The following is a 14,476-nucleotide window of genomic DNA, read 5'->3' on the forward strand; positions in this document are numbered from 1 at the left end:
ATGCGGAGGTGCAGAGAGCAGGTGACGCTTTAAGAATTCCAGTGTTCTGTTAGCGGATGATATGATGTTTGAAATATGCGTATTCCATGCAAGATCATGACAAAGATGAACACCAAGGTATTTGTATGATTGGACAAGGTCGAAAGGAACGTTAGATATCCTGTATTGGAACCAAAGAGAGTAACGGCGACGATGGAACGACACATAATTCCATTTACTTGTGTTAAGTGTCATTAGCCATTCACTGCACCAGTCTTGCACATAAGGTAAATTATTTTGAAGGGATGATTGGTCGATGGTGTTAGTGACTGTTCTGTAAATAACACAATCATCAGCAAACATCTGAATTTGGCAATCTAATTTCTAAGGTAGGTTGTTAATATAAACTAGAAACAATAGTGGCCCGAGGACGGATCCTTGGGGCACGCTTGAGGAGACTGGTAGGAGGTTCGACATTTGGTTATTGACAACGACTGATTGAAAACGGTGAGTTAAGAATTATTTTATCCATGCTAGTATGTTGGGATGCAAGGTTAGGCGACAGAGCTTATGAAATAAGTCGTTATGGGGTAATGCCTTAGCGAAGTAGAGAAAAATTGCGTCAGTTTGGAGGTTAGCATCAATGTTGCTTAGCAAGTCATGAACGAAAAGTGCTAGTTGACTTTCACAAGAGTATCCTTTGCGAAATCCGTGCTGCGATGAGTGAAAAAAAAATTTTTGAATCCAGAAAGTGCATCGTTAAAGAGTAAATTACGTGTTACATGAGTTTACATGGTATGCTGGTGAGTGATTTGGGTCGGAAATTAAGTGGTAAATCTTTGTTACCCGACATGCGGACCGGAACGACCTTCCCCACTTTCCAGTCATGGGGTATGACACCTGTAGAAAGAGACTGTGAGAACAGCAGGCATAAAAATTTGGCAGAAGTATGGTTAACGTTTTCTAGTACCTTGGTGTTGATTTCGTCTAAGCCGGCAGGTGATGAGAGTTTTAGTTTATCTATGAGACATGATATGCCGGCCTTAGAGAAAGCAACGACTGGCATTACACTTCTTTGGTCATTTGCTGTCATGGGGGGGGGGGTCGTTTCTGTTCATGAGTGAATACAGATGCGAAAGCAGAATTTAATATGTAAGCACACTCAACATCGGAAACAGCACGCCCGGAATCATCAGTTAGGGTAATATTGCGTATAGATTGCAGGTTTAAAAGCTGCCAGAATTTAGCCGGGTCATCTTTCAGTATGTTGGGTAGGTCAGTATGAGAAAATGAGCGTTTAGCGTTTTTTTACTGCGACCAGGTATGTCTTTTCGGCAGTGTAATACTTTTCCCATGCGCAGTCATTTCCAGTCTGTTTGGCATTGCGGAACACGCGTTTCTTTTTGTTTTCAAATCTTCCTAGAGCCTTCGTAAACCATGGTCTCTTTGGTTGCGCGGAAGCTGCATTTTGAAACATATTTGTTAGTAAGTTTATTTATTTTATGAACAACGACCAATTTTCGTGGATGTTTTGTTCCTGGAAAGAGCGCTGAAAAGATTGGAAGTAAGCTTCCAACGCCTTGTTTATAGCCTCATAGTTACCTTTGTTATGAAGGGTGTTTTTTTTTTTGAAGTTTCTTTTATTGTTGGAGTGAAGGTAAAAGACGCATAGATGACTTTGTGATCACTAACTTCCGGGAGATAAGTAATGGAGTTGAGGCATTCGGGATGGCTGAATAGTATATTCCGGCGAAGCGTGTAGGCTGGGTTACTAATTGAGTGAGATTAAAATTTAAGCACACATCCACAAACTCTTGTGATTCACGCTGTGAGAAAAATAGGCTGATAAGGGTTATTCGAATCTATGTCGGGATAGTTAAAATCTCCGAAAAGGAGCACGTGCATTAGGGTGTTTTGTTGTAAAATCGTTCAGAATGTTTTGCAGCTTTCAATGGAATTCGGTGTTATTTTGGGGGCGCCTATAGCAAACACCAATTAGTATAGATTTTTAAGGCGCTCTGACTGCGAAATACAAATTTTATAGAAGTAACAGCAAGCTTATAAGTTCTGGGGATAACCAACCGACCAAGAAAAATTACCGAACACTTGAAAATGGGACAGATGAAAATTTGGGTCACTAGGTAGGAAACAAAGGCTATTTAAAATAAATGAAGAAAATAGCAGCCCAGAAAACAGGTATTTCTCCGAGACAACACTCTGAAATAAAGCGTAACAATCATAATCTCCGGTTGAAACGTATGCCTTTTGCCTTTGTGATGCTCGTTATGAACTTTGCATCCATTATGATATATCGTTAAATTTATTACTCGGATGCTAAGGAAAGCAAGCTTTCCACGTCCGATAGCAAGTATAGGATGATAGGTTGTTTTTAGTGCCTTAAACTCATAGTGCCTTTGTAAGGTATAAACACTTCATGATGCCAATCATTGCGACATTATGAAAATCACTATCTTCATTACAAGGCATCAGCTTCGTTTTTTTCAGTTACGCTAAAGAGTATAAAGTAATATTAAACCTCTATAAATAACAATAACAATAACAAGTTACAATAAATCTCTATAAATAAAGCTGCTTCATTATTTTCTAGCTCTGAAAAATTTGGAGTTCCTATTCACTTCGTTTTTGTTTTTTTTAGGTTCGTCTAAAGCGGATGAGCGATCCAGGTATGTTCCAATAATTTTTTTCAATTTGACGCCATATTCTGAGCATATAATATGCAATTGAAACAGAGTAAGGTGCGGTTTAGCACAGTTGCTTTTGGCAGCCCACAATGCTCGCCAACTCCCAGCCTAGGTTTTGGTCACTAAGTTTACGGAGTGCTTACTGTTGGCAACGGAGGCATATTTTCACCTCAAAGCACTGCAGGTTCATACAGTTAGCAATGTGAGGAGGTTTTTAAACGCGGCACCTCAGGTCATAGGGGTAACAAGTGGAAAAGACTGAAACCTCTGCGAAAATTTTCCTATCAGCTAGAACTCCGCGTGGTTTGAAGAGAAAATTTTAATAATGGCAATCTACCCCAGTGGTTGGGAAGTGTACCTTCCCTATAAACGGGATTATGCAAGAGGACAGTTTACTCCCTCTTTACACTGTGTAAAATAATTTGTGTTGAGAGTCCAGTAAACAAATGTCAGAATTGCTTCCATGACCTACAGCATAATTTTTATCCTAGATTTTCTTAAGCTTTTTGTTTTTCTGTGTGTTTTTTTGTTTGTTCAAATTTGTTAGTTAAAATCCAGCAGTCGCGGTCTGTTGCATTCCTTCTCCCGTTTTTGCGCTAACCTGTATTTTCTAAAACGGAAGTAATTATTCACTCGCATCCACCCAAGCGTATCCTTATGGCTAGAAAGGTACGCTACGAAGCTTTCACAGAAGCTGTGTAGCTTCTACGGAAGCTGTAAAGCTTTTGTGTATCTGTATGCATTCTTTCCACTGTCTGTTTCGATGTTTCCTACTTCCAACCCACTATGAACAAACGACTAGCCCCCTTTACAGCACTGCTTGATTAGGCCGCGCTTTCTTGTCCGGTTCACAAAAGAACCGCACCATTACAGCGCCAGTCCTTGCGGCGAGAGCGGCGCCTGTCCTGTTGCTTTATCCATTCGCGCCTTTTCAGTTTCAAACATAGAATGGCACTAGCGTCCTAGGCACAGCGGCAAAATCAAGCGGGAATGTGAAGAAACGTTCATCTGCTACGGCCGTGTCTCTTGGAGTAGCAGGCCAGGGCCATGTTACCACCGGCCGACCTCTCCACCTTTTCCTCATTAAAATTCCTTTCTCTCTCTCTTTGAAACGTGCTGGTTCCTATAAAAACTGGGCATTTATTCAGAATGCCGCATCTCGTGGCAGCGGATGTGAAACTTCTCAATACTTACAGTGATGAAGAATTGCACTCCATTTCTGTTGAGTTGTGCAAAGTGGCGCAGGTCAGCCGTTATGGAGTGAACGGTTACGTTGAAGTGGTAGGAGAGAAATTGTAGTCTTCTTATTTAAGAAAATACTGAATCTTTGACAGTATGTGTGCGTGGTTCAGATTGTTACCGTTCTTCCTGAAAAGTGTCTCCAGACGTCCACCAACTGCAGTGGAACAGCGCGGGGGAGGCACAGAATGTCGTGAAGAATTTTTCATGCTGCGCCATACAAAGAGGCCTTCCTGAGCCGACTCCTGAGATACGCGGCCACAATCCCGAGACCTTGCAGGCAGCATAAAACTCATTGTTATTGAAAACTTTTTCAGGCAAGGCTGCCTCTTGCAAGCGACAAGGCATTTAACGGTCAAACAAGCCAATTTTTAAAAGGAGACACCGCGAACGTCATTCTTCCTTCGGTTCTGCTGGTAGCGCAGACTTGCCTCTCTATTTGCAGCAATGCGGCTGCTACCCAGCAAAATCAGCATTCTTGGCAAGGGCACGGACCAAGAAGAGGGCGAGATTCGTTAAGCCTACTTCATCAGTACGCATGGAGATGACCACAGCACGACATTTTTCGTGCGCCTGCTTGGAGAGAAATTTGCTTTTCTACATCGCTGGCCGTAGATTTGATATCTGTCGTTCCTTTTGTAGTTGTCCGGTGTTTCGTGCTGCTTAGCTACGCTTGTTCTCTTAGTCTTTGCTGAGAAGATGCTGCTTTCAACAAAGCACCTGTAGTGAATTATGATGAACGCGCCTCATGTTGCGTCCACGGCAGACGAAGAAGTGGACGACGAAGTGCCGGCGCGCATCTCCAGCTCTCTAACGCCCTGGCTACGCAGATTACATAGGCCATGAAAACTGTAATGACTTCTCACATGTCACGAATGCCTTCGTTACTGACTCAACCTTCCTTGTCGGTAATGTCTCCGCCCCAGGAACAAATTAGCCTGATTCTCATATTCATTGGTCCAGTGTTTCGAATGATGTCCCAATCCCTCATGATGCAGAGATGATGGATTCAGATACGCGAGTACTCAAGCGCAGTGGCTCCCATATGTCTAACCCGTCTTCTCCTCATCCTAAGCCGAAATCAAAGAAACAACAGCTGGGCTCTAAGCCAAAGGAAAATATTTTGGGGCAGGCAGTCTCTGCTACCCAGATTACGCAACCATAGGGGTGTTACGAATACTCCAGTGGAACTGTCGGTCACTTATTTCAGCTTCAACGGATATCCTTTACCTCTTGTCACAACGTAATCCAGACATAATTATTATGCATGAAACTTGGCTTTCACCTGAAAAACATTTCCATTTACACAATTATTCCTCATTTCGTCAAGATCGACCGCCAAGAGGAAAGGGGTTGCTCATTCTGGTTTCTTCAAAATTTTGTCACAGGGCTAAAGTTGTTTTTTAGTTCTCTACTTTAGACTGTGAGATGATGGCTTTAGACTTTGTAATTCCAGGGTGTTATCCCTTTTCAGTAGTGAATGTTTATTTTCCTTGTGGTGTACAGGATACCAGGCCGCTAGATCTTTAACTAGTCAGTTGCTAGAAGTCAATTTTTTTTGGCTGGCGACTATGATTCGCACCATGTATCGTGGGGATATGAGACAGATCCCTGCGGCAAACGCATTTGCGATTGGGTTACAGATAACCTTACGTGCATGAATTCCAGACCTTTCTTCGTGCTCAAACGGCATCTGTATTAGATTTATCTTTCTCCAGACCTTGTGTTCCTGTTCTGAATTGGTCGGCAGTTGATTGTAGTACGTCTAGTGATCACATAGCTATTGTTTTTGAAGTCAATTGCTGCTAAATTCAAGAATCTTCACAGTTGAGGTCATATGCTAATTATAGCCAGTTTCAGTTTGCTTTGGGCTCTTCTCTTGCGTCAGCGATTAGTCCTACTGATGAACGTATCTCGAAAGACATTTGCTTGGCTATTGAGCAATGCCGTAAAAAGTCTGAATTTCTGGTGCGTACCTTAAAAAGGAGCAATTCAACTAGATGGTGGCATGCAGATTGTTCGCGAGACTTCAGACTGTTGCGAATAAGGTAGCATGGTCGGGCCGGAGAGTGAATGACGGAGGCCGGAGACGAGGATGCTGGAAAGACAAGGAGAAAAACTTAATATAATTAAATTACATTATGTACAACAAAGAACCTCGACAAGGAGCTTGATGACGAGAGGCTCGATGCTGAGACGCCCGATGGTGAGACGCTACTCGCCCGTACTCGCTCATTAGTTTTTAAAGCGTTTCCTTTCGCTAGGTTCCCTAGATGGGGGCCGGGCCTTCCGAGGAAGGAGTGTCCTGGAAAGTACACTGTGGCACCCATCACACACTCCCTCCTTGGGAACACGCCCGCGTCACGTGTTGGGAGAGGGAGAATGATGCCATCTACGTCGCGCAGACGCTCGAATGTCCACGAGCGGCGTTCCCGCGCATTTCATGCGTTCGCACGTGCAGGGTTCTGGCTACGTGCAAGTCCACGTGGTGTAAGGGATTGGATTGGATTGTAAAACAACCATTGCATCGAGAGCAGGTTGCGGAGACACGTACTAGATGGCCGCTAGCCCATCGCTAGCGGCGACCTCATTGGCCTGCTCGATCGTCCGTACTTGAACCTTGGGGTCCGAGCTGACCACCACCGCTCGGGAGAAGGGAGCTGTATCAACTCCGCCGGAGGCGGATCATCTGCGCAATTCCACAGAATGTGGTCGTAGGTGGCCCTTTCACCACATTTACGGCAGTTTGGATCGTACTGGCCAGGGTACATGAGGGCAAGCAGATGCGGATTCAGAAGGGAGCGTGTTTGCAGACGGCGCCAGGTAAATTCCTGCGCTTTGGCTAACGATTTGTGGAGAGGGAGATATGCGCGCCTCTCAAGCCTAAAGTGATGGGTGATGTCATGAAATGAGATTAAACCGTCCCTCGTGAAATTCGGGTCGGAAGGTGCGCTCAATGCTCGGTCGACGAAACCTCGGGCTTGCGCGTGGGCCGCCTCGTTCCGCAGATTAGACGAGTGGGCCGGGACCCAGATCAATTCAACTTCTCTAATCGGAAGGGGGGTGTTTTGAAGGATGCGGAGTGAGGTAGATGTGATATGGCCCCTCGTGAAATTGCGAATGGCTGTCACTGAATAAAATATGGACAGGCGTGTTCGCTGTAGGTAGACGCTGGCTGAAAACCCCTTCTCGGAAGACGGACGCTGCTGTCAGACTGGACTCAGCTGACCCCCGGGCGCATTGCAGAGCTGTGTTGTCCAGTTGCGGGGTGGATTACTGACGCCCCTTCCGTGGCTAATTCAGGCGTTGACCTCGCGTGCCTTTCGTGACTAGTCGGCGTTCCGCTGCAGCCGCGCAGTTTTTTTCCCACGCGAAGAAGACGAAACATAACAAGACGCAGAAAGTCTGCATTGAAGAAGCTCCTCCACAATCAGTGCCCGAAAAATCGGCATGATTATAAGTTTATTGCAGCTAATTTTAAACGCACAATTTCACGATCGAAAGACCATTATAAATCTGAACATTTCGATTTCCTAACGAAATCAGGGAACCGACGTGCACTTTTCATATTTTTAAAATCGCGGAAAAAGATACCGGCTTCAGAAAATTTTCCATCATGTGTCCTGACTCCTCAAGAACCTTTGCCAAAGGATTAGAGACGCGCTTCTCGTCTGTACTTCCTTTGCGCTCCGTGCTTGTTGCGTCAGTGGATCAGATTAAGCATGACCCACAGATTACCCTTTCAGAACCTTCCCCGATAGTGATGAGGTTACCATGAGCTGCTCAAAGGACAAAGCTGTCCTCGATGTTCGTCAGGGTGTCACGAAGATGCTGCTCTACAATCCATCCCCGTGTACCCTTACCCTGCTCCCTGGTGAGTCTCCTGGCTGCATTCAACCTGTCTCCCTTTTCTCTCACCTTGCTGTCCACGAAGCAGCCAGCGGCCCCTCAGTAAACGCCATGCATTCCGAGCTCGCAACTGAACCTGAGCCTGACGAACTTTTCCACGCCGCTATCGACAATACTCTGCCGTCCACCTACCGTAAACAGCTCTCAACTCTTCTCCACACTTCCCGTTCCTCTTTCGATGCAGCCCATCAGCCTTGAGGCCGTACATCCGCCGTGGCTCATTGCATTGATACCGACTCCCACCCGTCTTTTCGGCAGCGGCCCTATCGTGTGCCTGCGGCTGAGCGTGAAGTGATAAGTAGCACGTGTAGGACATGCTGCACCGTTGCGTCACTCGTCCCTTCACAGCCCTTGGTCTTCTCCGGTGGTGCTGGTCAAGAATAAAGATGGTTTTATAAGAGTTTGTGTCGATTACCGGCGACTCAACAAAATTACCCACAAACACAATTATCGGCTCCCCCGCATCTACGACGCTCTTGATTGTCTCCAAGGCACAGAATACTTCGCCTCCCTTGACTTGCGTTCGGGCTACTGGCAGGTCCCGATGGCTGCCGCTGACCGTGAAAAGACCGCATTTGTTACCCCTGACGTCCTTTACGATTTCACCGTTATGCCATTCGGCCTGTGCATCGCGCAAGCCACATACGAAAGAATGATGGATAACGTCTTACGCAAACTGAAGTGGCATACGCGCCTCTGTTACTTGGACGATATCGTTGTCTTTTCTGCACATTTTTCCACTCACCTCACGCACTTGCAGCAGGTCCTGACTCGCCTCACCGACGGCACCCTGCAGCTTAATATGAAGAAATGCCACTTCGGCGCCCGGCAGCTAACCATCTTTGGTCACATTGTATCTAAGGAAGGCGTTCTCCCTGACCCGGGCAAACTCTGCGCTGTTGCGGAGTTTCCTAAGCCGACATCAATCAAGCAGCTTCTGAGCTTTATCGGTCTGTGCTCCTACTTTCGGCGCTTCGTCCGCAATTTTGCGTCGATCATTGCACCACTCACGAAACTGCTTGGAACCGACAACCATATGTCCGCTCGGTCACCCGAATACGAAGACGCATTCGCCACGCGGCGCCATATTCTCACTTCGCCGCCCATACTTTGCCACTACTACCCCACAGCGCCTACCGAGGTACATATGGATGCAAGTGGCGTCGGCCTCGGAGCTGTCCTGACTTAGCGGAAGGATGGCTTTGAGGAATACGTCTTCTCATATGCGAGTCAGCTGTGCAGCAAGGCTGAATGCAACTATTCGGTTATGGAGAAGGAATGTTTGCGACCCTCTGGGCGCTCACGAAATTCCGACCCTATCTTTATGGTCGCCAGTTTAACGTCGTCGCGGACCACCACGCGCTGTGCTGGCTGTCTTCTATTAAAGACCTGCCCTGCCGCCTCGCCAGATGGACTCTCCACCTTCAGGAGTTCGACATCCGCGTTGTCCTACGTACAACAGGGGCACTAGATTATGTAGAGGCCATGATTGAGTGTACCGTGAAATAAAAGAAGGTTTTTAATCAGAAAAAAGGGCGTAAATGCTGTTAGCGATGCATCTATATTCTTGTACAAAACTGAAGAAGGCTTTTTAGAAAGTTTTCGTCAATACGAGCACGTGTACAGGTGTTTGTTTTTTTCCCCCAATGTAATCTAAAGTGTGCAGTGCACAAGCCTTTATATAAGGGTTTTCTTGTCTCACGTGTTTTTTCTGCATTTGTTAGGTTTTTATGCAATATCGCGTTGTTATCATCTTGTTGGATGTCATTCAGTCATGTTTCTTTGGCGCTATGCTCCACGTGCCATGCTTTTTAATCTTCTTCCGCGGCTTTTATCATTTTTAGCTACGTCGTGTCTTTACCCCTGTGTATTTTATCGCTTTTGCGACCATTTACATCATTCTGACGTTTGCTGCAGCTGATAGGTGGCGTGACGGTGTGCCTATATATTACGCGTTTCTTTCAATAAAGAATCTGTTGTTTGTTGCCCGTTGTCCTGTCCACCTTTCTTGTGATTGTCTCGTGTGTTGCGCTAACTTTTGTACGTAGAACTATCCACCAACTAGCCCAGCAACAAGTGTTACTTGAATCCGCGTTGTACATCCCTTTGGCCGCAGACACATGGACGCCGACGCTCTATCTCGATCTCCTCTGCCCACCGCCGCTGTGTGCTCATCGGTGCCAGAACCCGTCCTCTCGCCTCTTACCGCCTCTGATATGCTTGCGGAAAAAGACCCGTGGCTTGCGTCAATCATCGACGTCGTGACGAACGCCCACACCGCTGTGCCTTCGCGCACTCTCCGCCGCCAAGCACCCCATTTTGCCCTCCGCGATGGCCTTCCCTACCGCCGTAACTGCACGCAAGATGGTCGACGGTGGCTCCTCGCGATACCTCGCCATTTACGAACTGTAGCAGAACGGCAGATTGGGCGAGTTGGTGTGCCATGGTGCCAAGTACATACAAACAGCGCTAAACAACAGCGCCGTGTTTGTCTACTCCTCTTTCTGGTCCTGTTGTTTAGCGTTGTTTGTATGTTTCTTGGCGACATTTACGTTCTGAGATCTGTGCCTCGTTTCACGCTGACCAACAGTGCGCCCGCGCTGGTGTGTTGGAGAGGTTCCAAAGAATCTCTCAACGCTATTATTGGCGGGGAATATACGGGTACATTAGCCAATACGTCCGCTCCTGCATCGCCTGTCAGCAACGCCAGTCTCCCGCGCCCCGTACCAGCGGCCCCTTGCAGCCATTAGCGTGGCCGGACCGCCCATTCGATTGTGTTGGCGTCGACCTCTACGGCCCTCTCCCCTGCACGTTCTCTGGGAGCCGCTGGATAATTTAACAAAACTTCTGTTTGGGTTAGATGGTGCATAGCTATTTTGAAATGAAATCAAGCGCTCAAGAACACGCACACAAGAGGAGGAAACACACAGGACAGGCGCTAACGACATGTCAAACCGACGATGAAAGAAACTTCTGTTCGGGCTTTCTTTTGTTCTATTTGGGTTTTGTTAAAAAAAAAATAAGTTTTGTTAAATTTTCTATCCAAATATGAGGGCTCTTTTGCATGTACATCGTCCCCTTCGTCTACTCAAGTCAACACTTGTGTTTCTTTCGTCGTCGGTTTGACATGCCGTTAGTGCCTGTACTGTGTGTTTCCTCTCTTGTGTGTGTGTTCTTGTGCTCTTGATTTCATTTCAATATAGCTATGCACCACCTAGCCAAAATAGAAGTTTTGTTAAATTATCTATCCAAATATGAGGGCTCTTTTGTATGTACATCGTCCCCTTCGTCTACTCAAGTAAACACTTGTGTTTCTTTCATCGTCGGTTTTACATGCCGTTAGCGCCTGTCCTGTGTGTTTCCTCGCATGTGTGCGTGTTCTTGCGCGCTTGATTTCATTTAAAAATACGCTGGATAATTGTTGGCGTCGGCCACCTAACTTGATATGAAGAGACCGCCGCACTACCCGCTGCCACTGTTCGCGACGCTGCCCATTTCCTACTGGACAATTTTGTTCTTCGCCACGGTGCGCCGCGTGAGTTGGTCAGTGACCGTGGTCGTCTCTTTCTTTCGGACGTGGTGGAAGCCCTCCTCCAAGAGTGTCGCATCATCCATCGGACCCCCACTGCCTACCATCCTCAAACTAACGGGCTGACTGAGCGCTCATGATATTGTTCACAGCGCAACAAGAGCGGGAAAAACGAAAGACGAAAGAGTAACACAAATAAGCGCAGCGCTTGTTTGTGTTACTGTTTCGTCTTTCGTTTTTCCCGTTCTTGTTGCGCTGTGAACAATACCATGAATACTTACCAACTCGCCCAAATTTCTGCCTTGCTGACTGAGCGCTTTAATCGCACTCTCGGAGATATGCACACCATGTGCGTCTGGTCAGATAAGTCTACCTGGGACGCTGTCCTGCCATTTGTGACGTACGCATACAATACCGCCACCCAGTCAACCACCGGATTTTCCCTTTTCTACCCGTTGTATGGCCGTGAGCCTTCCTCCACAACGGATACGATTTTTCCGAACACTCCGGACGCCTCCGAATGCAAGCCCCTTTCTGAACTCGCCAAGCATGGCGAGAAATGTCGCCAGCTGGCCCGTTCTTTTACATCGGACTCCCAAGGTCGCCGCAAGCATGAACACGATGCCCATCAAACTTTGCAGGTTTTCTCTCCGGGATTATTAATTTGGCTTTGGGTCCCCTCCACTACCCTGGGACAGTCTTCAAAATTTCGCAGAGAACATCATGTCCCTTACCGCGTCGTCAAATCAACGTGCCCTGTTAATTATATTGTAGAGCCGCTTACACCCTCTTAGGACTTGAGTTGTCTGTGCCGTGAACTTGTTCATGTCAGTCGCCTCAAGGCTTATTACTCAAGGTCAGTGAAGGCTTATTACTCAAGGCTTATTACTGAAGGTTATTACTCAAGGTCAGTCGCCTCAAGGTCGTGGCTTGTTTGTCTCTTTTGACCACGTTTTTTTGCGCCGTTTTCCTCCTGAATCACGAACCAACTAGCCCAAACTAGAGTTCTGAAGCTTATTACAACCGGCTCCTCCTGCAATCACCTTAGGTCGAAAGGATGGCTCCTCTTCCACACTGGGGCCAGTGTAGTGAATTACGATGAACGCGTCTGAACTATGATGAAAGCGCCTCATGTTGCCTCCATGACAGAAGAAGTTGACGGCGAAGTGACGGCGCTCAGCTCCAGCTCTCTGGCTGTCTTGACTAACCGTGATACTACTACCGGCCGCTCAGCTGTTCTGTGAACTGTATCGCCGAGTTCATTAGTACAGGAACCCCCTTTCACACAATTGGTAGTGCGGTCGTCGTTCTGTGCATTCCTCTTCTCTTCCTTTGTCTTTTGACGGGTTTTACTCATTAATATGTACCAACTATCCAACGATTTGATTCTCTCATCAAGAGCAAGACCATCTAAAATGAATATTTTAAAATAATTAACAAAATCTGAGTCCAATTTACAATTTTATTCCATTCAGTCCTCACGACTGCGTTAGCGGACCACTCTAGCCTACGTGAATGGATGTTTTGTACTCGCAAATCAGTCAAAATATTTGCAGTGCTCAGTAATTCATGGCTTCAATGGGAATTTTCCTAACGCAATAAACGCAGCGCGCTAAACGATACAATACAATAGCATATTTCATATATGTAATGGAAGATTGTTTTTTCTCGCAGAGTGCGGAATATCGGTACCAATGTCGCGAATCGTCAACGGGAGACCAATTTCAAGAACACACCTTCCATGGGTTGTAAGTGCTGCCATTTCTCTATATTTTGACTTACAAAGTGCTAAATTCTGCTGGAGTACATTCAGGTTTCCTGTGGATATGCGCAATGAACAGTTGTCTTAATATCAGAATTCCTGATTCGAAGACATATTGCGAGTTCCACTCTTTCAGTATATGCTAATACGTTTGAATACACCACAAAATTATTACGAAAACCCTTTCCTAATATTGCGAGTTACAGGGGAAAAAAAACTTCATACTCATGGGAATGAAACACAACCGCCTCCGCACATTAAAATTCGAAAACTGCCTAGAAAGAGCTCAGCTGTTCAGAAACGATCATAAGTCCGACTAATAATAATGCACTATACAGCACATAATAAAGCTTGGAAGGAAAGTATGAATTAATACCTGCACCTTTCTTTTTAAGCATTAACGGATTTTTTCAGCCCAGATAATGACTAACTTACCTCGCTGCTGATATATTGGACAAACGTGGACAAGATGCTGGAAGACGAGACAAGCGGTAGCTTTGACTTGAACGTTTGTGCTCAAAAGGTTTCGTGCGTTACGATTTGTATATTCAAGTAAACCCTTCATTCAATGTTAGCACTTGTCTTCTGTTCTAGTCTCTTGGCCTCGTTTTTGTGCGCAGCAATATATATCCAAAACCAACTCACCTAACCTTTCGTTATTATAAAGCTGCTTATACGAGGAATTAAAGAGCAACTGTTTGCCGGCCTCGTCCGCAACCCACCGAAAACCGTCGCGGAATTCGTAGAAGAGGCATCCAGCATGAAAAAAACTCTTCATGCCCGTGCACGCCAGTATGATCGCCTGTAGCGCGTTTTCTCAGTCCGAACACCGTTAAGAAAGATAACCTGCTGGACGTTATACGTCAAGTTGTGAGAGAAGAGCGATGTAAGCTGCGGCTGCTTTCCCGTTGGCAAGCAGTCGTCGGAGCTCTTCTCTCACAACTTGACGTATAACGTCCAGCAGGTTATCTTTCTTAACGGTGTTCGGACTGAGAAAACGCGCTACAGGCGATCATACTGGCGTGCACGGGCCTCAAGAGTTTTTTTCATGCTGGATGCCTCTTCTACGAATTCCGCGACGGTTTTCGGTGGGTTGCGGACGAGGCCGGCAAACAGTTGCTCTTTAATTCCTCGTATAAGCAGCTTTATAATAACGAAAGGTTAGGTGAGTTGGTTTTGGATATATATTGCTGCGCACAAAAACGAGGCCAAGAGACTAGAACAGAAGACAAGTGCTAACATTGAATGAAGGGTTTACTTGCATATACAAATCGTAACGCACGAAACCTTTTGAGCACAAACGTTCAAGTCAAAGCTACCGCTTGTCTCGTCTTCCAGCATCTTGTCCACGTTTGT

The 14,476-nt window shown here is 46.2% G+C and overlaps 1 protein-coding gene across 1 annotated transcript in view; it reads left to right on the forward strand.

Annotated features, from left to right (window-relative positions):
- Positions 1-7,694: 7,694 nt before the first annotated feature.
- LOC149326821 (trypsin-1-like) overlaps positions 7,695-14,476 on the forward strand; it is a 116,557-nt gene continuing 109,775 nt past the window's right edge. Inside the window, exons 1-2 of the mRNA XM_089564686.1 lie at positions 7,695-7,794; positions 13,033-13,106. Of these exons, the coding sequence (XP_089420812.1) occupies positions 7,695-7,794; positions 13,033-13,106 (174 nt within the window). The remainder of the gene's footprint in view (positions 7,795-13,032; positions 13,107-14,476) is intronic.

This window comes from Amblyomma mixtum, chromosome 10 (genome assembly GCF_055824585.1).
Source record: "Amblyomma mixtum isolate Tamu chromosome 10, ASM5582458v1, whole genome shotgun sequence".
NCBI lineage: Eukaryota > Metazoa > Arthropoda > Arachnida > Ixodida > Ixodidae > Amblyomma > Amblyomma mixtum.